The sequence below is a fragment of the Astatotilapia calliptera genome, chromosome 14 (genome assembly GCF_964374335.1).
Source record: "Astatotilapia calliptera chromosome 14, fAstCal68.1, whole genome shotgun sequence".
In the NCBI taxonomy this organism is placed as follows: Eukaryota; Metazoa; Chordata; class Actinopteri; order Cichliformes; family Cichlidae; genus Astatotilapia; species Astatotilapia calliptera.
Genome location: NC_137435.1, coordinates 39,178,644 through 39,203,700, shown reverse-complemented (window position 1 = coordinate 39,203,700; position 25,057 = coordinate 39,178,644). Strand labels below are relative to the sequence as shown.

Genomic DNA, 25,057 nt, shown 5'->3' with positions numbered 1-25,057 from the left:
TCAGGCTATATTCAATTTGGATTCTTGCCCTATGGTTATGTGATGTGCTGGGGGTGAAGGAAGCCTAAACATTTCGAGAACCACTGTATTATATGGGACACACACAGTGTTGGGGAGTAACGGAATACATGTGCCGCCGTTACGTATTTAAAATACAAAATATGAGTAACTGTATTCCGTTACAGTTACCGTTTAAAAAGGTGGTATTCAGGATACAGTTACTTTGTTGAAATAAATGGATTACACTGCGGTACTTTCCTGTTTCATGTTGTCGCGGGTCAGGACTGTTTGGTTTTGTTTGACAGCTACGTGCTGTTGTTCCAGGCGGCAGCGTTACGGTTGCCATGGTTACAGGGCGACGCGCTCTCTCTCTCTCTGCGCCTGCGTGTTTCTTGGGTGACAGAGCGCCTTTTCGTTAAGTAAAGCAGAACTTGGAGCCCCATCTTCGGTTAAAGCCAAAGTCTCGTTGCAAAAATTACAACCTCTGTAACTACCCCCACAAATACGGCACCTGTGGTGTAATATATCCCCCAATGCTTTCAGTTTGTGTCTTGTACAGATCCCATGTGGTCGTTGAAGTGGCGCTTGTAGCGTTAAGTCCAAGTGCTAACTTCAGTTTCACACAAATTGTTACGTGCTTAAATTACACAAAATGTCAGAAATCTGCACCGTCGTGAACAAAAATCCAAACCTAACTTTTCATGATTTGTTAGGCTGACCCTCTGAGGTCCAAAATATAACTGGACATTTTTGACTCCTGTTGATTTTACATTTGTATTTCACCCTCAGATTGTTTCATTTTTATTTTCTTCCTGCCTTGTTTGGTATCATTCTTTTCAGCTCAACCTCATGTGTCTGAATTTAGTTGGTTTTTTCACTGACTTACTGTATTAACACAACTGATCTGAAATCACACAAAAAAACCCCATAAAATCCTAGTAGTTAGGTTTTTTTTACTGTCAAAACCACAGACATGTTGAGTAAATTATTTTTATAACTTGAAATGCAAATATAAATTGTACATTTTTAAAAGTTGTGCACACATTTTATAAACATATACAACTATTTATCTGAAAATGCAACCAATACATCTGGCATTTTTAAAATGTGGTACAACCATTTAAAAATACTACTATAACTAAAATGAAAGAACAATCAGGTGTCACAATAAGATGCCCCACAAACTACTTGTGCCAGTAAAAAAAATGTCCACCACAAGAGGACAACAGGTGTAGCACTGCTCCTGTTTTCACCTGGTGACAGTGTTTACATTGCAATGTGCCTTTGTGACAGTCATTAGTGGCCTCACTGACACACAAAGCAAAACTATGACTACACAACACACTAACTATACACTCCACGCTAAACGTCACAAATCTCCCACATCTCAAAACCGGCTATCGATCTCTGTCTCTCTCTCGCTGTCTTGCTTTCCCCTCTTCCTAAACAACCAAATCCCAGATGCTGACTTTTTTTAAAAAAAATTGGTCGACATGGTGCATTTTTCCATCGAGAGGAAAGAGGTCTCTTTTTTTCTTTCTTTACTGTTTTTGCACTCTCATTAGAAGATGCTTAATTTAAAAATAAAAAAAAACAAGAAAGAAGAAAAAAACCAAACGTGACGATATGATTTAGTTTAGTTGAAATCAGGCACCTTCTGTTTAAATGTGTTCTTGTGAATTGATTGTGTATCGCATACATTTGATTTGACTTTCTGCGAGACAACAGTCGTCCGCTGGCCAAAAAAAGTTTTCCAAATACCTCCACGTGATCAAGCCTGGATTTAGAAAACAATAGCAAAAAAATCTGCACCTCCTGCTTCACATGCAATTTGTATTTGTGTGTTCAGAGGCGGCGGCGAGAGGGGAGACCTCGGCTCATCCACGGAACAACTGAGGGAAAAGTGTGGACTTTATACCAGTTTTTAAATTGTGTTGATCGGCCACGTAAAACCAGAGTTATGATAAAAATATCTGCAATGTTTCTTTGTTTTTTACTGAATACTGTCGTTGTTTATATTTACTGTGGGAAGAAACGGTAAAAACAGGAGTGACGGCGTGTTTTTGAGATGTGAGAGATTTGCGACGTTTAGTGCAAATCTTGTGTAGTTAGTGTGTAGTTAGTGTGTAGTTAGTGTGTAGTCAGTGTGTAGTCAGTGTGTAGTTAGTGTGTAGTTAGTGTGTAGTCAGTGTGTAGTCAGTGTGTAGTTAGTGTGTAGTTAGTGTGTAGTGTAGTCAATAGTGTTGTTGTGTGTCAGAACAATGAGGCGACTGCTGAGTGTTACAGGTGTTACAGCAGTGATACGTCTGCTGCTGTCAGGCCTGCAGGTATCAGGCTGTTGTTCTCCTTCATCTCATAGTGGACAGGAATTATTTTTTGCAGTGGCACAAATAATTTGTGTTCTGTAAATAGCTTGAAATGTTTATTTAAAAAAAAAACGCCTTGGCTGCATTTTTAGGTAAACAGCTGCAAAAAATGTTGTTGTTTGCATAACTCAGTTACCTTTTTGAAGAAGTAACTATATAATTAACTGCCCAGCATTGGTCATTATTTACTGTATTTTGCAGACAGAGTTACAGACTCTCTCCCAGACCACAGACTCAGACTCATGATATGAGTCAGAGCTTCATAAATTTCTTTTTTAGAAAGTTGTGTTTTCAAAATTGGAGTTTAAGTTATTTTTACTTCCAATAGTTTTAACATGCTGCACAGGTCATGAACAAGATTTCTTTAAAAAAAAAAAATCATTGTAAGTGGGCTAAAGCAGTTAATTAAAAGTCGTCTAACATAAATGCTGTAATTTGATTACTTTAATAAACCATGTAACCTGGGTGGATTGGATGCTGGCGTGACCACAGTGCACACGTCTGCTGTTGCTCACAGTGGTCCAAGAGACCACTCAGGGAGTTTGTGTGTTCGCTCAGACACATGAAAAATTAGAGGGAACATCCCTACAGTGTAATCCTGCCCCCACCGTGCTTCGCTGTAGTGATGGTGGTGTTCGGGTGATGAGCGGTGCCTGGTTGAGGTCTGCATGACAGACTAGTGTGCTGGGATGCATCATCAGTGATGTAACATGAGGTCATCACAGGTTTTAAACCTCTCAACATCAGACACCCTCTCTCACCTGGATTAATCAGACTCACAGCCGCAGTCGTCAACAGATCTGCCTTCTTGATCCAAAGACACCTTGTGGCTTTCTCTGCTGCCTCGCTACCTGATCTAACGACCCTCATTTATGCCCGGCAATAGAAGCACTTTGCAGAGTGAACACTTTACAAATCCTGGGCATCCCACCTCTGCATGCTCGCAGGAAGATCGTCCGCCTGTGCCTGCTACTATGCACACTTTACCTCGTTTGCCTCTTTTATGTGCTCTGCAGGGTGTACTTTTAATTCCAGCACGATCAAATATATGTAAAAAAAAAAAGATTATGATTTGTATAGCAGCAATCCTAACCCTTTAAAATCTGTCTTGTGTGTAAAATGTCAGTGATGGAAGCTGTAAGGCTAGTCTATAAAAGGAGTAAAAGTTTCACAGTGAAATGTAGTGGCAATTGCCAAAAATGGCAATTTCCAAGTAAAGTCTGAAGTTCCTTTCCACTCGCTGTATTATGCACTATAACTCACCTATACTTAAAGCCAGATTTAAAGGAAGAAAACTTGAAGGACTGAAATCAAATAAACTGAATATTTCATCTCATCAGTGTAAAAGTGTCCTGTTGTTTGCTGGGATGGTGAAGTCCAGATGTGTACAGCTGACGGACAGCAAAGAGGGAAACTGTGATGGTCAACGATGTTTTAATGTTTTTGAAGCTAACAGTGAAGCAGTAACAGGACAACAGTGAACACATCCCACACGTCTCCTTTGAACTCTGAAGAGAGAAGCGGGCTGTTGGAGACATCGCAGCTTCAATTTGAACTTTGTCCTGCGCCCCCCACCCCCGACACCACCACTTGAACTACACTATTCCCTTTCAGACATCAGCAGATCATCTTGGCCAAGCAGGAAAAAGGAACTTGCACCTCAGCCGAAGCTGGATTAGAAACTGCTGCCGAGACCTGTTTTGTAATCCTCTGGAGAAGATGCAGACGTAGCCCTCACAGCACACACGTCAAATCATGCAAAGTTTCTCCATGATTCACTTTTTAAGACAAAGAAATATTCATGATCCTTCTCTTTGTATGCACCTGTTTACAAGTAAAGTCTGTAGATAAGAAATCTACTCAGAGGTGGAGGGGTGGGGGGTCTATTTAAGCCAAAGCACTGAGTGTTTAGCTGAGAGCTGGACCTCCTCCTCAGCTACAGCCCCTCACATCACTGTTACAGAGGGAGACATTGACAGCACTGAAGCAACAGCAAGGCAAAGCTCGTTTTCTTCATTCGTTCTTTTCAAAACAAACTAAATACTAAATTAACAGCGGACTATTCATCCATGGCATCACATTCTCAGTAACGTTGCACAGAATCTCCACAGCCTGTGTTCAGCCTCGACTGTGCAAAATCTCATCCTTCATCTGCTACAGCATGCGTCCATGCCTTTCTTCACGCCACTGTTACGCAGCGTCTCTTTAAGCGCTCATTTCTCCTTCACCTCTTATATTGACAGACTGCTTTAGTGAAACAAGGGTCCATGTGTAATGTTAGAATTGCACTAACGAAAAAATCCCATCCAGAGAAGCTGGTGATTCCCAAACTGTGGACTAAATATTAGACTGAAAGCATCTGCAGTGGAAGGCTTTACAGGATCACAGGTACATAAACAGTGCTGTGAACAAGAGCTTGCCCCGTTCTTGATATACACATTGTTTTTTGCATTTTTGTCTCACTTTCAGGTCATCATACAACTGTTAATGTTACACAGACATAACCAGAATAAGCTCAAAATTAGGATTAAGGGTAAAAAGTTATCCAAACCTACCTGGCCTAAAGTCTAAAAACTGGTCGAGTACGGAGGAGCACTGGTGGGGTGTTGGCCATGAACAACCTGTTAAGGTCATGGACTTGCTGGTATATTTGGGATTGTGTTGTTCTGCTGCGTAACCCGAGCACGCTCGAGCTGTACGTCGAGAGCAGAATTCCTTTTTCCATCCAGATCCTTAATCATCCAAGCAGCCCACTTCCACTCCCACTCCCTCCACATGCTCTTACTGTGATGTTCTTTTTATGAAAAGCTGTTTTTGTTTTTTTCCTTTTTCAAACAGGGCCAGGTAGGTTCTTTTGTCCCTCACCAAAAATCACAAATCAATTAAAAACGTATGTTATCTCATTTTAAATGTTGTCTGATGATCTTAATCACTGCAGTGTGACAAACATGCATGAAATGAAGAAATCAGGAGGCAAATACTTTGTCGCAGCACTGTAGCTTACTCCAAATATACAGAACAAAATCCAAACAGGTTTCAAATGGACCAACTAGGTGTTCAAATGTTCTGTTTTCTCATGTCAGTGAGCCAAACCCATTAACATGGTTAAGTCACGCACACAGCTCTGGCTACACACCTGCTGTTCAAACTATTTGTGTGTGACAGGCAGAAGAGAGCTGGCTTTAAGAGAGACAGAGGCACTAAAAGAGCTGTTTTCAGATAGACACTGACTTGAGTGGCTGCCCCAAGGCTCAGGATAAGGTCAATAAGGATTATTTAGAACTGAGAATAATGAAAAGATACAATATTACAGTCTAAAAATAAGAACATGTTCCTTTAAAGCCCTTTCGGCACAAAGTATGTAATGGCCGTTGCATACTTTGTCCACTAGAGAGCCTAAGTTAGCTTTAAAATACCAACATGGCAGCTGTAGAGCTGGTGTCCTGCAGGCTTTAGATATGACCCTGGGTCAACACACCTGAATCCAATGATTAGTTCATTGTCAGGCCTCTGGAAACCTTTTTAATTTAGCCATTTAAACCAGCTGTGTTGGATCAAGCACATGTAAAACCTGCAGGACGCCAGTCCTTGAGGCCTGGAGTTCCCCCACCCCTGTTATAGAGCTAAGATGTCGAGTAAAACTGAAAACCAGCCGAAGCTGAGCTTTTAAATAAAGCAACAGATGAGATTCTGGACAGCGAGACTCTGAACGATGGGCCAGTAACAGAAAAACATATCAGGAACTTTAATGGGATTTTCTGACAGGAGGGTGTGAAGCAGAGAGGCCACATGCACAATAATCAGGCTGCTATGCAAACACGCACACAAGCACACAATATTGGTCCCCACTGTAGCGCCGTTAAGGATATAATAGTTTATTTAGCACTTCAAAATATGGGTCCGTCTACAGACAGATAACTGCAAGCTGGTGTAAGGCTGGTAGTCATCGGTGGAGCACTTGGGCACCGAGAGTTGTGTTCCACTCACTCACTCACACATACAGCCTCAAGATGAACAAAGCGAGGCTGCGGAGCCTTTGCACATGTAGCAGCTTCCTCTTTGCCCTCCCATCCGTGTCCCTTGTTATCATAGTGTTGAGCCATTTCTCATTCAGTAAGAAAACTTAAACAAAGGGCTACATAAACATATGTTTGCATATAAATTATTGGCATTTTAATGATGCTATGTCAGTACTAAGCTGGAAAAAAAGACCTGTGAAAACCTGTTGTGTGTAAAAACCACACCTGGTGTTATCACATTCTCCTCCACGCAACTTTGAGGGTTCGCGTTCAGTTAATTGCAAAGAAAAAAACAACAACAAAAAGCCTTCAAATAAAACTCAAGAGTACAATCTGTATTTTCTTTAACTGTACAAGTGTCAAAAATATCCAACTATTTCCAGCTGTGATCTGCCAAGTGATGCTGATGGATGTGCAGGTATTCCACAGATGCTGTCGTGCAGCTCTTGAGAACACGGGTTCGCTCCCGGAGATCTGAGCTACACTGGTACGGTACAAAAGCAAAACTGCTGTCCAGGAAGAAAAAGGCGAGTGAGATGAGAGGCGAGGAGGTCGTGCGTCATCCTTATAGGACGTCTGACGTTTCTTTTCGAGTCCCCAGTCTCGGGCATGTGTCCTCTTTCTGTTGGAGAAACGCAGTGACTGCATCTTGATGGTGAGAGTGTGTTGATGAGGTTTGATAAGTGTCTTCTCTATTTATTTTTTTTATTCCATGAAAACGTGTGTATGTCTGTGTGTGTGTACTGGCAGCATACAAAGTCAACCAAGCTGCCAGTGATGTTTGAATTTGCTGTGTTACTAATCCGTGTGAAACTGAAGCATCACATTTTGGGCTCAAATCATGTCCACACCAGGCTAAAACCCACCCACTTGTCTCTTTTCCCTCCTCTCTTCTCCTTCGGTCAACCAATCAGCCGAGACAGGGGCGGGTGGGGCCTAGGCTCTGGGCCAATAGGAAAGCTTGTACCACCTCCTGGGTCTGCTGGGGTGTAGTGTTGACGTCCTCCAGGGCATCCGCCACTGCAAACTGCCGGTCCCTCAGCCGGTTCCAGTTGGACAGTACGTTGTGGTATTCAAACACCTTCTCGTAGTTTCCCACTGAGTTGTAGAGTTTGATCAGGCCTCGGTAGTCGTACTCCAGCCCACTGTAACCCTCGCCAAACAGCTTTTTACCTGTGAAGACAGAAACATCACAGACCATGTTTCATTCAGTCTCTCTGACTCGAGCCCCGTTTTTGATAATGTTACCCTCTTCCATTGTAGCGAAGTAACGTCAGGTGTTGGACTGATTAATGTCAGCTCTACATAAATGATTACATAACAATAACAGCAAAACTTGGCAATTAACTGAGAAGTAGGTTGAGTATGATGCATCTCAGTACAACATGTTCTGTGACGAAGCAACATCAGGACCCAGGCCTTGGGCCTCATTTACTGTGACACTAAAAAACATGGACGTGAACGTGTTCTGCTCTTACTGACCGATAGCGATGGAGCGCAGATAGAGCCTCTCTGCATCCTCGTACTGGTTCATGTCATAGTTGTAGAGGGAGGCCAGGTGACCCACAGACAGAGCCACCTCATAGTCTTCGTGGCCCAGTAGCTGCTCCTTAATCTGGATGGCTTTGATGTGCATCTCCTCTGCCTCCTGGTTACACAAATACGTGTGCAAGACAAAGAGATATGAATCACAAACAAAGACAAAACTCAAAGGCAATATTTATTTGGTTTCCATGGCCTTTCCCATAAATCAAACATCCAGCTACGTTTCCACTGAAAACAAAAAGTGGTTCAGTGCCTGTAAGTGTTGTAACTGGGTCAAAGTAAAGTTGTCACATTACACTCTGAAAGCAAGCTATGGCCTTTCACACTTAAATTGTTTTCCAGTCCATTTCTAATGGACTAAAAGGAATAACGTGTAGTCCCAAGTCAGTCTCTCATTAACAGCAGGATATTAGATACTTGCCCAAAGTCATTTCAGCTGCAGACTAGAACTTCTGCAGGATTACTTTTAACCTCCACTCTGGCTTTTTATAGGCCAAAGACAGCATCTAAGACTGGTGCACACTCTTTATAAATGTGCACCACTCTGATATTTGTGTAATCCCAGCCAACTGCAATGACAATATTTCACATCTCATCATTTCTGGCTTTAAATAGCAAAAACCATTCAGTCTCCCACAAACAGTGGTTTGTGCTTGTAAAAGCACAATGTGACTCACTCTCACACAAACACTCATCTCTTAATCAAGATGAGGTGAATGTGGAATAGCTGTTCTCTGCCGTTGACCTTTTCTTACACTGAGATTATTTTTATCACAAGGCAGCACAACTGGCACACGCTGGGATGGTTTATGCCCCTTAATTTTAATTATTGTGTCAAATATTACAAACCACACATGTCCTCCTCACCTTAAACTTCCTCATGGACTGGTAGAGTCGTCCGAGGTTGCCATAGTGTTTGGCTGTCTGTACGTTGAACTCTCCGAAAGCCTTCTTGGCCAGCTGCAGCGAGGAGAGGTGCAGGTCGTGAGCCTCCTGCAGGAGGCGCTCTTCTGTCTCTTTATTGTGACAGTCGATGGCAATTTCTTCCAGAATCAGGGCTGTTGGGGGAAAACAAGCAAACGCGGATAGAGTCTATAAGACATAATGCACAGCTTCAAACAGATACAGCACTGTGCAAAAGTCTTGAGCTATCCCTAACTTCTTATGTTTTAAAGGATTCAGACTCCATGTAAACTGGTCTTAATCAATAATTCTCCAGGCGTCCTGAAGCTCTTTCAAACTGTTTGTTTGGACATCGGCTGCTTTTTCACTCACTTGCTGAATGTTTTTTTAATCTGTCAAACCACAAAAGTTTGACCTACGAATAGACAACTTAGCAAAGAACCAGTTTTAAATTGTTCTTTCAAGGTACTTTATTACAAGCAGCCAGTCACACACACGAGCATAATACTACTCTCCACTTTGCCTGCCTTACCTTTGACTCTCTTAGAGGAGGCCAGCAGAAGATGGTCCTCAGGCAGAATGTGAGTTATGATGTCTATGGCACGTTCTGCATGGAATCTGAGGGACAAACACAGCACTCAGTCGTGTAACTCAGACTTGGCTGGAAACTCTACATATTGGGGACAAACACTTCCAAGAATATCAAGTGTTTCCATTGAACAAAGTTGTTTTGCAGCTCATACGGTCCAAAAGTGGATCAAAGGTCTCACCATTAGGCAATGCTGAATCACAGCCTTTGTATACACGAGGAGCATCACATGATTAATTACACAAACAACAGGCATCTCCAGTCATCTTTACGTCTGCCCGTGTGTACAGTTAAACATTTGATATGTGCAGCTGCATACACATTACCCAAATACCAGAGTCTGACTTTGGGTGTTGGACTACATTTACAAGGCAGCTCATGAGGAATGTAATTAGCCGAGTTTAGAAGATGCACTCACAGAGCATTGTCAAATTTCCCAGAGCTGTACTGGTGCACATATGAGGAGTAGGCTAGGTCTTCATGGGCTGTGGCAACATGGATGTTCTTCCCCCCAAAGACCGATTGTCGGATATCCAGCGCTGTCTGGGATTTGTACATCAGACAAGATTGAATTAAATAACATCACTGAAAACAAGAGCATACTCCTGTAGCACATCGCTCTACGTACCTGGTAAATAGCAACCGATTGGCATATGTTGTCCACATTTAATAAGTAAAATCCATAATCTAGCAGCGTGTCGGAGTACTTGGGATGCTTGTGTCCAAAATGTTCTCTGTAAGACAATATTTTCAGTCAGAAACTGCGATGTTAGAAAGTACCCTGTCGAGTCTTCATTACACCCAGCGGGTTACCTTGCTAGAAACACTGCATGTTTGATCAGCTGCTCTGCTTTTCTGAACTCTCTTTTCACCACGCAGGCCTGCAGGGAAGAGACAATCCACAGTTTACACATGTGTCTGGAAGACTAGTGTAAAAATTCAGACAAAGACTGATCTGAGCGATAAATACATGTGTGAGTGTTACCTTGGAGGCCTGGCGAAGGACATCAACCACTACTTTGACAGGCAGCCCTGGAGTAATTTCCTTCATAGCCTCTATACACCACCTGTACGCCTGAGAGACAAGGTCATTGCAGACAGAAAGGACTTTCAGTTGTCTCAGTATCAAAACTGTAAAGCACCTCAGTGGTCAAACCTACACACCTCGTCATAGTGGCTTTTGGCAAAGAGCAAGGCACAGAGCTCGCCGTACAGCGCTGCCTTGTTGGCCTGGTGGCCATGTTTGGCTAGTTTGTCCATGTAAGACTGAGCAAGCTTGAAGGTCTCCTCCCCAAGGTGGTACTTGCAGTTTCCATTACGGACATGAAGCAGCCTGAAGAGAGAAGACAGGGACGCTTCAGTCTCAGTCTTATCTGCTGTATTACTGCACAACTGTCAATTTAAAAACAACAAAAGCTGTGGAAGGAAACTGCTGCACTGGTTTCCCTGAAAATAACTGGATTCAGTTTGCCGCAATTTGCAACATGTGTGTGTGCATGTATGAGAGAAGCTCAGGCTGGCTGTCACCACTGCTACCGTCTCCTGGATTCCTCAGTTTGTATGGATGGTGAAGCCCATCTTTAATGTGGTGTTAGTGCTACTGGGGCACCACACAGGACAGTCCTGTTGATTTTCTACACTATAGATTTCCAGTGTAACAGGGAATCGAGCCACATGCAGATGCTCTCTAACGACACTGCAGTGGTTGGGTGGGCAGGAGTCAGAGTACAGGTACTGGTGAGACGTTTTGTGGGATGGTCCAACAAAAATCTCCCCTTCCTGAACGTCCCCAGGACAAAGAGATGGTTGCTGACTTCCATAGTTCACTTAAATGACTGGACACTAAACTGGAGAACCCAACAGTGATGCTGTGTACAACAGGCGGATGAACAGTCTCTAGTTTCTCGGGATGCTGGTAGACATGTAGCAGGATCAACAAACTAATCTGGAATCGTCATTGGGCAGCAAGGGACAGGCGGTCACTGAACAAACTGCTCTCCATCACGGACAACCCATCACACCCACTCGGTTACACACTACAGAGACAGCAGAGCTCATATAAAACTGTACCACAGCTTACATGTTTGTGCCCGGTCAACACACCCGTCAGGACCAAATATGCTACAGAAACATCTGGATCAAACATTTTTGCAGCTTTTTCTTAGCTCTACAGTGTTCAGTTTATTCATTAATACCATTTGCTAGGATTCATTTATATACAAGGCCTTAAATATGGGCCCATGGTACTTCTAACAATGTTGCTGTTTTAGTTTATAACAGTTACAGTGTTGTTACTCCATGACAGATAGCTGCTACTTCCACTCAGAAGGAAAGCTTAACCGTCTGTGATGAGATACAGTTTCTGTGTTTTATCCGTTTTCATCTGATAAGAATCAAAAAAATGTAAAGACAGACTGTTTAACAGCTCTTCATATGAATCACTCAGTGGCTTTTATTCACAACTAACATTTCAAGCTGTGCTGTCAGACGCCTAAGTGTTCTGGGAGAAAACACATGTTGTGTAACATCATATCTGGCACATCTAACAATTATGGTATTGTAACTATAGGACACAGAGTTCCCTGGTGAATAAAAGCAGCTCTTTGACACTGACCTGACACAGCATTCCACAGCCCGGTAGCAGTGGAGGACCTCACTGTGGAGCGTGCACAGCTGCAGGCACGACAGAAACACTTTCTCTGCATCTCCATACCAGCCCGCATCAGACAAGAAGCCACCTACAAACAGAAACATGACAGTCATCTGCCTAACAACTATGGTGTCTGCTGGTCATAGCACAAGGGTCTTAAGAAAACCAAACTTTGACTGGAAGTTTGGTCACTTAGAAAGAAATCTCTAGAGCATAGGTGTCAAACTCTGGCCCGTGGGCCAAATTTGGCCCGCAGCCTAATTACATTTGGCCTGCGAAGCCATACCAAATTATTATTAGAGCTGGCCTACTGGTATTATACAGCTAATATATATATTAGCTGTATAATACTAATACTTTGCTTGTTCCATATTCAGTTTTCCAGCAAAACCTATTTGAGTCCATAAGAAAAGATTCATTCTTACATCTGGAGGAAGATTTTTTTTTCAATAAATATTAATGTTAGCCTGCAACTTTGTTCCATTTTGAATTTTGGCCCACTCTGTATTTGAGTTTGACACCCCTGCTCTAAAGTTTTAAGGCACAGAGAATATCAACCCAAAATCCAGAAACACACATTATGTAAAAGTTAATGACATGCAAATCAGTTTCTAAGTGAAATAAATATTTAGTATTTTGGTGGAGAAACCCTTGTTGGGAAGCACAGCAGTAAGATGTTTCTTGTAGGGATTTTGGCCCATTGCTCTTTACAGAAACTCTAAAACCTGGCTGTTGCTTAGCAACTTGAGGCTTCGGCTCACTCCACAAATTTCATATAGGAATGCCAAGCTTCTTCTTATCCTCTCCTTTGTTACCTTGTTGGTATGTTTTGGGTTAATGTCATGTGGGAAGACTTTTGTTCTTTGGTGGAGAAACTGGAAAGAAACTGATTCTGCAGACAGGTGTGCTTTATACACATAATGAGTTAAGATGGGGAGTATCTGGAATTCACTGACTAATGTTTCAGAGATCTATGGGAGCTAGAACTCTGCTCAAATATTAAATTCTCTCAATGACATGACAATAGGGCTGAACGATATATCGCATTTGCGATAATATCGCGACATGATCAAGTGCAATTTTCTAACCGCAAAGGCTGCGATTATACTCTGGACATGTCCAAATTCATGGGCTGCATCCTCCTGAGGCCGCATTTGTAGACCGATTACGTCACAGCGACGCGCGGCTGTCCAAATTACTACCATATCCCAGAATTCATAGCGCGGCCCAGCCAAACTCCAGTTTCCAGCAATGGCGGCCGCTACTAAGTTTTAAAATTACTCATACTAATCTTTCTGGGTCACAAAATAAACTTTTAACATATTTTCAGGCGAGAAAGTAGCTGTGTAAACATCAAATATCTGCTCGGTTTATCAAGATATCCCATATTTGCAAAAGTGCTTCGACGTTTTCAGAGGCGTCTGCTACCCACCAGCTCGACAGCTAGCCGGGAGCTCGAGGGTTACTGATGCGGCCGAGAACGGCACAACTCCCGGCACATCATTTTCAGATCACCGCGGAGTTTCGCTGCTCGGGTTAAACGTAATATATAAGTCACTTAGACAACCTAAAAATGTTATTGTTGGGCTTTTTTCAGTGTTTTGTTTGTTCGTGAGTAAATCGGTTTGGCTGAGATTAAAGTTATTAGATTAGATAAAATAAAACTTTATTAATCCCCCGGGTGGGTTCCTCCTTGGTTTTCACACAGCTGACTAAACGTCAAACAGAAAACTTATTAAACAGAAGTATGAGACAGTCGAGAATTTACACCAGTGTCTGGTTATATTTTAGATAGCAAGAAGCAGACGGCCGAGTTTATTAAACTCCACCGAGACAGCGGTGACGCTAATCAGAACTAGACCGTCCAATTTCATGCCTTTAAATTTTAAAGGCGTGTTTGTGTGTGTGTTTATACAATTGCTATTATGTTTGCACTTTATGTGTAATGTTACTGACTGCAGAGATCAGTAAGATGTGTGTATTTTTTATTTATTAGTTTGATTTATTTAATATTATTTTTTAATTGAATGACTGTCTAGTAGTTCACAGATGTCGAAAAACTGAGTGTGGTAAAGCCACTGATTTTGTTTATGTATATTTCTGCAATCTGCACATTGTACTGACTTTCATTTTAATGTTTACACCAGGGTTCCTTGTCAGCACTTTATGCTCAGATGTTTGTAAGCTAAAAATAAACTATTGTGTATGTTCAAATATACTGTTGTGATTGAAGAAGTTAAATAAAAATGTCAGTCATCAATTCATGCATCACCTCATGTCATCATAACAGAGGTCTGTCTTCCAGGAAAGAACAGTTTAAAATTAATGTAATATAGTATTGGCCATACTATATGATGTATTGCTTGTCTTTGTTTAATAATACAGAAGACAAAGACCTTAAAAAATAATCGCATATCGCATCGCAATCGCAATATTGGGGCAAAAAATCGCAATTAGATTATTTTCCATAATCGTTCAGCCCTACATGACAATTATTATAATAACGTATTATCATAATACATATGGCCTAGGGCTGTTCAATATAACGATATGTATCTGATGACTATATAAAAACGTCTATCGTTTCATTTTACCCTCTCGTTTGTTTCGTGGTGTCGCAAAATAAACTGTTTACGGTAATATTTGTTCATGTTCTGATGGTCACTGTAGTGGCTATATTAATTTCTTAAAGTTCTCTCTTTCTCTTATATTTAATATCACCACACTACGGACGGACAAGCGCCTGTTTTTATGTGTTGTCGTTAGCAACAACGACGGTAACACCATCGCGTGTTCGATTGTTTATGTTCCACATAAACCTTTCACAATAAAGCTCAAGATCCTGTTGAGACTTTTCAAAATAAACTGAATCACGTGAAAGATGCAGATTATTTACAGATGAAAAGTAAAAAAGAGCCGTCCGGTGCTAAAAAATAAAGCTTAGACTCAAACGTTAGAACAGGCTTTTCCCCGCAGCACGCCGTGTAATAAATACTCACAAAGAAAACGGCGCCGTTACAACTTATGTCTAAAAATGTATCGTTTCATGCATCGGTTAAAACACTCGACTCCAGCTACATGACGCGCAGCTGGAAACACTTCACCTGCCCGAGATTCACAGACTTTACAGAAAATGTTACATTTTTGTGATTTATATCGTTATCGGCACGATAGAGGTCTTATATCGGGATATGAGATTTTGGTCATATCGCACAGCCCTAATATGGCCCACATTATATGCTGTTTATATTGTACGTTATCAACCACCTAACATAAGGACAGCTCTGCACTTCTATCCCACACAGTGCTTATCTGAAGCCTCCACTGCCCAGCCCTGACATTTACCCAGCACAAAGCCAAACTGGATGGCCTTCTCTTTGACGTGGGCGTCAGACTCGGCGATGTAGGAGCAGCGGCGGCTGAAGGAGTTTGCCAGAACTGAGGCCACTTTCACACCGTGGTCCATAAGGGCCTGGAAACAGTGGTGCAGGAGGTGTCTGCAGTGATGAAGTCAAAGGGAGACATCGGGTCAACAGTCAAATTGCAGGAAACACAAAAAATAAAAAAATCCAGTCCACAAGCAGCTTTTAGCGTAAACAGATTCTTATCAGTCATGGCCGTAGACAGCATGGCACCATCCCTACTGTACAGAACACCTGGCACAGTTAACTAGCAGTAAGAATATCACACAAGGGACCGTCAAGAAATGAACAACAGGTCAGTGTACGCAGTTGATGTCCTCGTCATACAGAAGGGATCTCATTTCCATATATGAGCATTCCTCAGTCTAAAGAAGATTCACATGAAACGATGTCTACGATGATAGGTGCCAAATGTGTTTTCAAAGATCTACAAACAAGACCTTAAATTCTCTAGTTAGAAATTATATGATGGAAGCAATCACAATATTAGAGTTTTGGTTGATGGACATTGCTTCCTTCCTCTCTGTTCCAGCATCATTAGTGTTTCACACCTATCAGCCTGCCTAACACTACATTTAACAGAGTGGACAAGAGTTTCAAAAGAGCTAAAAACAGATTTCTCTGGTTACCTAAAAACATGTTTAACATCATTAAGGGCACCCGACTAAACCTATGCTTGGTTCCAGTGTAAAAACTGGTTCCATCCACTGTTGGAAAAAAAAGAAGAAGAAAAAAAAAAAGAGGATTCCAGTATGAACAAATGAAAATGCAAGTTTGGTGAATGATGAAAAAACCGGCATTCACCAAACTCCAAATACCATCTTTACTGATGACAAAGTGGCCAGAGCTCATTAAAATGACTCTTTTCTACCCTCCTAAATTTAAAGTTTAGCATCCCAGTGTACAGTGACATATACTTGTATACTTCCTCTATGTTTAGTAGCCAAAGGGTCTCCAAAGGTTAGGAATATTAATATTCCTCGTTTTACTGGATTAAGATAGAAGTTCTGCTTTTCATTTAACGTGTTGCCATGGTGAATTGTGCTATCAAAGCTCCATTGAAGGTGGCTTTCTTTCCCTACTCGCACACACTAAACTCAAGGTGAACGTACTCGGAGTTAACTGATCTCAAAGGTAATCAACTTGCAGTTTATGGTTAATCTCAGACTCTGCTGAACCTGCTCAGGACTGCAGTGGAAGTGTGAAAACTACTTTAGGAGAGTGATGGGCACAGTTTGGCCCCATTATGTTCTTACCTTTTGTCTGAAGCCCGCAGCACTTTAGCAAACACCTCCAGCTCACAGAACTCTCCCCCCAGCTGGCAGAGTCGACCCTGCTGGTAGAGCTGAGAGCACAGCACAGTGAGACACAGTGAGAAATGAGATTCAGTAACAATACAACAGATGTCATCTCTATAGGTACAAGTCAAATTTCTTAATGTGCAGGGGAACCAATGTCTCAGCTGCAGGTAAATGACAGTCTAACCTGTAACTACAGGAGTGAAGCTGAACATTTTTTACTCTGCTTTAAGTGATGCAACCAATGTTGTCTGCTGAACAGGATCTTAAACAAAAAAAAATTGCTGATGTCTGGCCTGTCATCAAAGTGCACGCAGCTGGAAACTGTTATACTGAGCCAGGATTATGCTTGTTTATGGACATGCACGTGGGCTGCTGTGGACCCCACCCTCCAACTCTGCTTGCAGTCTGCCTGGAATGTCCATACAGAGCATCACAATCACATCTGATAAGAAAATCAACACCACTCAGATTAAATAGACCCTCGTACACTTGTGGACACAGACAGTATAATCCATATAATCCTTGACACGAATGGCTCACCATAGTGGTGTTTGTGACGGAAACTATTAATCACAGATGTCTCTCTCCAAGGTTCTTACATGAAATCTCACCTAATGAAAACTTGTACTGCAGCCACTGCTGTACTGGGGCGTTATTTTGGTTGTGCAGCTTTAACCTTTCAGTGCTTGTAATTTAAGTCAAACGCTCTACTCACAAGTAGTCACCTAGCTGTGGAGGGCAGTGGGAACCAGAAACAGGAAAACATGTGCAGTGTGGACAAGACAACTTCATGATATTAGGTGTGTGCGCCATTTATGTGTCACCATTTCATAGTGTGTGTAAAAACACAGTGACAATTGTCTAGAACGGTGCTTAAAATTCTAGCATGAACTCCACAGATGTTCATGTTGCCCTCAGGATGATTTGGCACACTGGTAAAAATCATTGTCAGTGCTGGTGAATTCACCATGTGCTATGTTTCAGCAAACTGCTGAAACTGACAGGAACCTCCACAGTGCACACAGAACAGTACCACAGCACTCAGCTTTTAGATGCTAGCTTGTGTTTGATGAAAACTGACACTTTTGTTACAGCTGTACCTTCAATTTATTGTAATGACTTAAACTCGTGGCAGCATTTTCACATGAATTAGTCCAAAGCAGACTTTGAGCACACTGAGCAAAACTCCAGTATATCGTATCAAAAACACATCAGCAAAATGGGTAAACCAGCACTTGTGTTATTGTGCTTTCCTAATCATGTTAGGAGGCACTGAGCACATCGAGTCCATGCCCCAGACTTCATGTCAGTGTGTTTCTCCTGGGAACTGGGGCATCTGAGCTCTAAGGAAAAACCCATTTTGGTTTATTTACAGAAAATATTTATTCATGCTTTTGCTGGATTTGCACCAGAGTCATTATATAAAAGGAGAAAATGTTAACGAAAGCGTAAGAAAGTAACAAAATTATGTGCATTTGTAGCAGAAGAAAAACTTTCAGGGAAAAACAAAGATTTTTTACTGGGTTTCTGTCACAGTGACCACTGAAATGCACAGATGGTGCAGACCACCCAAAACTTTGTTGTACATGTACAATGACAATAAAAGCCTATCCTATCCTAAACTTAGAATTCTCTCCCCATTCAAGTCTGTATGGGTTTTAAAGTAACTGCCCAGCAGCGTTTCAGATAGCGTCTGTGTTTAATGTTGCTTCTGAAATGGCTTTGGTTTGTGCCCACTAGGACAATAAACATGTATTTTAAAATGTTAATGAATCAATACAAACACAATTGAAAATGCTCTCTTCCCCTTTTCCATAAGTGTGAAGACGAGCTGACTGACAGCTTAAAGGTTTAATTCTTACTGTTAGACAAGAGAAAATTTATAATAAACTTTTATACCATAACCACTGACAGTGTCTAATGAAGGTTTTATGTCACCTTGACCCTTGTTTTTCAAGAAAGACTCCATCTGGAACCTGCAGCACAAAGTAAGTTTAACACACTCAGCATATCATTTCTTTATCTGAACGTTTAAGCACTTTGGTCAGCAAGACTGCAAAAGCACCGTTTTAGTTTGTTTTCCAGCTGTTGTCGTGTTGTTGGTGGAATTCAAACCACTGCTTGCAAATTGAATATAATAAGGTCAACAAGTACAAAGAGGAGCCTTTTTTTAGATAATAATTTAATGTTAAAATTATCTGCAACCAATGAGAAAATAAAACCTAATAATAATCAAGGAACACAGAATATGAATATTTATTCATAAAGAATATTTCCCCTTACTACTGCTCATCAGGGAAAAACAAACTGACACTACTAAAAAACTTCAGACCCTCTTACTATCCAAAGGGATCTTCCTGGAAGAGACACCATTTTCCTAAACACTGATTGGTCAGTAGGCAGTGTTTTGAATTTCCAGTGACTGCTCTATAAATCATCAGAACACACAGAAACCCACAATGCCCGATTTCTTCCCAACTTAGCCTTAAGACACGTGGAGTAAAACTAATTATTTTTCCATCTGTGTCTTAAGACACACAGAGAGGCGCACATTAACAGAAGGACTACATGAATCAAAGTTACCAAATTGCCCCAGTTCTTAGCTCCATTGGCCCCCTGTCTTAATGAAGCTCTATTTTTTTCTTTCTTTGGGGGGGGACACAGTGCAGTTTGCAGGTTAACACCTGCCAGTAAAATTAACTGCAACCACGCCAAGCTGGATGTGAAACCTCATCTCTCAGGAAAATCAAGATCGATCCAAGATAAGGGCATTTTTGCCTGTAACTATTTTTCTACAATACTTCTTACTAGAGCAGGGCGATATAGCCAAAAAAATTTATCACGATATATATTTGAAAATTTGCGATAACGATATAACCGACGATATAATTGATGCGAGACAAAATACAACTCCACAACATTACTAGCGCAAAAAGACAACCTTCCATTTATTTTCACTTAAACAAGAAGCTGGTTTTTATGTACATTAAAGCTTTATAAAAATGTAACAGTGCAAATGCAAATTCCTTGCTGAAAGTTTAACCAAAAGGCATTTCCAGTAGAAATGGGCTGACATATCCTGAGCATAACCATGTATAATATCCACTGAAGTTAAAAAGAGGTGCTTTGCAACATTAAACTGCAGTGTGCAGTACGTATTTTTTGGACCATAAGGTGCACGGGATTATAAGGCACATTAAGCGAAACAAAGCAGTCAGATAAATCAAATTTTATTAAACTCATTCTTCTTGCTTCCTCCACTTCTGTACCATTGATTCATTAATGTTGAATTCTCTGGCAGCTGCTCTATTCCCATGTTGTTGCAGTATATTAATGACTAACCTCGTATTGTGGATGGATTATCTCAGTTGTTCTCCTGACTGAAGTTTGGTCCGTTTACAGTATCCTGCCATGCGATTGCATTTGTCTCTAACCATGAAGAACCTTCACGTTAACTTTTATAAGTGGAAAAGTGTTAGTGTTCGTCCTCCAGCTTCACTGTTTATGTTATGCTAACATAGCTGTGTCGCTAGCGATCACGTAGCACATCATTATATACCAGCTAGCCCAACTTCAGTAACCCTACAAACGTCACTGCTGTTTAGTTTTCTGTCTTCATTTATGTTGGAAGTGATAGCAGAGCTGTACGTTTGATTTTTTTCAGAAATCTCTCAGTCAGAACATGCAATATCATGCTTAGGTAACTAGCGAAACTAGCGAGCTAACTTCCGCTAGCTTCCTGCTAACTCCGTTAAATGTAATAACTTTTGTTTTCATGGATGCCTGGAAGTTAAACTTTATAGTTACACCTGGTAAAGCAGCAACGCTGATCGTTTTATTAAAGATGAAAGAATTTAGACAGTTTTTAACTCTAAGTGATGCTGCAGTGTTGTTTGACCTGAAGCATACGGAGTTTAGGACCCAGATTACTCCCAGATTTAAAAGCATCTTAGTCCGACAAATACGACAATAACGACGGCCGCTTGCATGTTCTGCAAAAAATGTGCTTTGTTGTGTATCTGACGGACAAACACCAAACCAGTTCCACATCACTGAAGTTGCACCATTTTTACAAACCAATTCTGGTTCATCTGTTTCACTCAACAATCGGCCATGTGCGTATGAAAACAAAGGCACTGCGCATGCGCGTTTTACTCCCATTCTATCGCGATATTTCATTTTCCTATTGTTGCCTAACATTATACCGGTATTACCGTGAACGGTATAATATGGCCCAGCCCTACTTCTTACACTGACGATTTTGTTCCAATATCAGAAAAGATATGAATATGGACAGCAGCACACTAACCTGGTGTCTGCCATACTTATAAAACAAACTAGGTTCACTTTGTTTACTTGAACTAATAAAGCTGAGAGGCTTGAATACACTCAGTGCACTATGGCCTATTTAGTTAATCTAAAAATGATGCGCAGATTTCCCTCGATCGCTGCATCCAATCGATTGGCTGAAAACTGTTTTCAGTTGACTATGATTTTCTTCGGTTGTCTACAGGCCTACTGTGATGTTTACAGGAATCTGCAAATGGTTTTTGGCTATAATTGCATTCTTACGTGTACCTAGATTTACTAATGTGCAAATAAATCTGTAAATATGCAGCTGGGGAGAGAAATGGCTGAGAAGTCTGAAATCTTTTCTTCAACAGCTGGAAATGATGACAAGTTGTTGTTATTGCAGTCACAATCAGTTCTTTGGACAGGCCTCTCAGTTTGATAGATTGGTGTTACACTACATTTTTTATATTTACAACCTCAATCCAAATGACATGCAACTACAAACAAAATCTCCAAACACATTTGCACATATTTGTGGCTACAATATTAACCCCAAAGAGAACACTCAAAGGATTTTTACACTTCTCACGCAATTGGTTTTAACATATGGTGTTACTTTTATTATTACTAAATAGTTAGCATACCATGACTGGGTGGACTAAAGGTTTTTTTCGTCCAAGTATTAGAGTTACACATCAGGTATACATCAATAAAGGATCTAAAGATGCACCCGTAGATTAAACAAATATCAGATCCTAGTGTACATTTTATGGGCATCTGGAATTATCTGGTGGGTGAAGATCGAGTAACTGTGAAACATGCTGTATTCGCGACCTTCATGTTTTTAAAATCCTTGCTCTGTCTGTCACGCCTGACCTCGGTGTGACACTTAACCAACTACACGTATCAGAAGGAAAGAATCGCTGTCGAGGTTACAGTGGTTTAATATCGCTGTCCGTCTTTATGGAAAGCTGATGGTGATTGTTTGTAAAAGCACACGTATGTTGTAAGCGAGGAGCTTTATACGTGAGAACGGCTAACGTCACTTTAGCCAAAGTGGGTCAGACCTGGACATGACAACACTAAAAACACCACACATCACGGAACCAGTTCATTTAAATGGATACTTGGGTAATTAGCGACAGTCTCGATGCAGTTTAATAATTCGCTTCAACACACACACTGTCACACTAGCTTTCTGTAATGTCGAGGCTGGATAACTTGTTCGTTAGCCAAATCAGATTCCTAAGGAGGAATTTTCGATAGCTAGTCTAACGTTACCGACATTTCGCTAACGTTAGCAAGCAGTGTTAGCAGCCGACCACAGAAGCTCGCACAGGATGTTAGCTGTCACATCATTGAGAGTCTCCTTACTGCTAAAATCCTACCTTATAATAGACGTCGAACTGTATATTTTCTGGGAGGGACCGTATGTCCCTTCTTGACCGGCTGTAGTTGTCCACCACAGCCGAGATAGCAGTGTTGTACAGCGTTTCTGGGATCCATTCGAGCTCCACCGCAGCCATGTTGTTTTCCCTCTCCAAAAAAGCCCCAGAAGCTACAGCCCTCCTCAACTCTCCTTACATTCACTACCTTACCACTATTGAAGCCCTTCTTCTGCGAGTCCTCATGCAACATTCGCTCCGTATTGACACTACGAATATTATTGTTGCAGACAAGTCAGTGTCTCGATTTAAAAAACCGCTGTTTCATTTCCATCCTTCTCTTTCATCTTCGACTACTCGTCGACCCTACAGCAGTTCCGTGCCCCCGTCCCGACGCTCACACTCACGGGCGCTGACGCAATGACGTCATTGTGCAGTCGATGCTGAACCAACAGGCTCCAAGTAAAAAGTCACACTTCACATAAAGTAAAAAGATGAATTTACCGACGATTGCCCATTTAAGCAATGTACCAACCACCCACTCGTCTTTCCGTGAAGAAGCCGCGCTCCTTATTTGGCAGATAACAAACACATATCATAACAAATGGCAACAGAAGACAAAAATCCTTTACTTGTTTAATGTTAATGTACCTGACCAGCGCTTTGATTTCGTATACAATGTGTTAAATTTATTACAATTCCTTTATATTTAATGTGGCTAGAAAAACTCCAACGACAGCCAATCATTGCACCAAAAATGTCGAAATGTGTTACAAAATGTGTCTAAATAGAAATAAGGAGTACTGACTGTGGGGAAATGAAAATGCACTACACTGAGGTAGGTTCGAAACTTTGTTACAACAGGTGAATGTGAGTCTAGATTTCGTTTATTGTGAAATTAAGAGAACTTTTTGAGTGAAATTGTTGAACCTATATAAAATATGCAGAATATTTTACCTTTAATGAAAGGAGCATTTACATGTACCCCACTGGTGCATATGAACAAGGTAACTGAGTATGGTGAGACTAAGCCCTAAAAAGCATCTTGTAATATCACAGATGTTTCCTCAGTTGTTTATTATTATTAATCTGTGGCTCTCTTCCACAGCTGCTTGTCATCGGCAGATGGCCGCCCCTCCCCAAGCTTGGTTCCTCGTGAGGTTTCTTCCTGTTCTAAGGGAGTTTTTCCTTCCCACCGTCACCAAAATGCTTGCTCATAAGGGGTCATATGATTGTTGGGGTTTTCTCTGTACTATTGTAGGATCTTGACCCTACAATATAAAGCACCTTGAGGCTACTGTTGTTGTGATTTGGTGCTATGTAAATACAATTTAACCAAGTGTCCCATATATATTCAACTGGGCTGAGGTCAGATGACTGCAGAAGAAGGACAAGCAGTAGTGACAGACACCACTGCTTGGTCAACAAAGCTTTGAGGTGTGTTCAGTAGTGATGTGCGATACCACTGATTTCCTTTCCGATCCGATACCAAGTAAAATTCAGGGTGGTATCGGCGATACTGATCCGATACTCTGTACAAAAACTTAATGTTTCATTGCATTTCATAATACAATATATAATTGTATTATGTAATTGTAATAATAACATAACCATATTGCTTCATAATGATTAGAGGACATCAGACAACTTGTTTTTATTGCTTAATAATGCAGAATAATCATATAGAAATAAAAAAAACTGACGTTGTGCGCTATTTGAGCATGTTGCCTGCCTGCAGCACTAAAGGACTGTGCGAGAGACGTCTGTCTCGCCCTAGCAGCACCTGTCCCTGTCCTCCTCTTCAGCTCGCCTCAACATAAGCTTATCATATTCTGTGATGTGATTTACTCCGAGGTGTTTGACGAAGTCAGTAGTGTTGCCACAACAACGTGTCCACACAGGACTCTGTTTGCGCTCAGCCATTGTTGTGAGTGTGCACGCCAGGGGCTGCGACACATTTATACAGCCGTATTCCGCATATGACTATGAAAGGCGTAAGAGGAAGTAGTTCCTTCCAAATTAGACGATCCGAATTGTATAGTTTCTTTCCACTGCGTTCATTTTAATGGAAAAACTACAAATTTACCCCAGAGTACTAAAATATCGATATTATAATATGAGAATCGATTCTAGAACATAAATTGCTGGTATCGGAAGAATCGGTATTTCAGTATCGATCCGCACACCACTAGTGTTCAGGTTCACTGTCACCGCTTCAGTATGACTCTTTCTCCAAAATAATGCCATTCAGAGGGTGTAGGATGTCTCTAAAGAATAAAATGCTTCTTGTTTTTTGTTATAGTGGTGTCGGTTGGAAAGAAGACAAATATAGCTCCAGTTTTGTTTTTTCTTGGATATTACTCTGTCCAAAAATCATGGGCCACCTCTCACTTCTTTATATGTTTTTAGAAAAATGCTAAAGAGGTGCAGCAATCTATTGAAACATCTTAAAACATAGTTTTTAGAATTCTACCAAGATTATAAGTCAAGACAAGACAAACCTTTCTCTTTTATAAGAATGGCTTCTAAACGGCCACTCTTCTCCTGAAATCATTTCTGATGAGGCTTTAGTAACAGCAAATGA

General features: G+C 41.1%; 1 protein-coding gene across 1 annotated transcript; it reads right to left on the bottom strand.

Annotated features, from left to right (window-relative positions):
* Positions 1-3,783: 3,783 nt before the first annotated feature.
* appbp2 (amyloid beta precursor protein (cytoplasmic tail) binding protein 2) lies at positions 3,784-22,985 on the bottom strand. The gene is made up of 13 exons (XM_026191775.2): positions 22,477-22,985; positions 16,751-16,839; positions 15,418-15,569; positions 12,037-12,160; positions 10,587-10,755; positions 10,408-10,497; positions 10,236-10,303; positions 10,051-10,156; positions 9,841-9,965; positions 9,366-9,451; positions 8,798-8,988; positions 7,868-8,033; positions 3,784-7,558 (listed from the first exon to the last, which is right to left on the bottom strand). The coding sequence occupies exons 1-13, from the start codon at positions 22,612-22,614 to the stop codon at positions 7,296-7,298; spliced, it is 1,767 nt and encodes a 588-aa protein (XP_026047560.1). The 5' UTR covers positions 22,615-22,985; the 3' UTR covers positions 3,784-7,295.
* Positions 22,986-25,057: the final 2,072 nt, after the last annotated feature.

Coding starts and splice junctions, on each gene's coding strand:
- appbp2 (XM_026191775.2), bottom strand. CDS start 22,614: ATGGCTGCGGTGGAGCTCGAATGGATCCCAGAAACGCTGTACAACACT. Junction 10,304..10,407: donor TCCTTCGCCAGGCCTCCAAG/GTAACACTCACA, acceptor TCTTCCCTGCAG/GCCTGCGTGGTGAAAAGAGA. Junction 9,966..10,050: donor AATCGGTTGCTATTTACCAG/GTACGTAGAGCG, acceptor TACAAATCCCAG/ACAGCGCTGGATATCCGACA.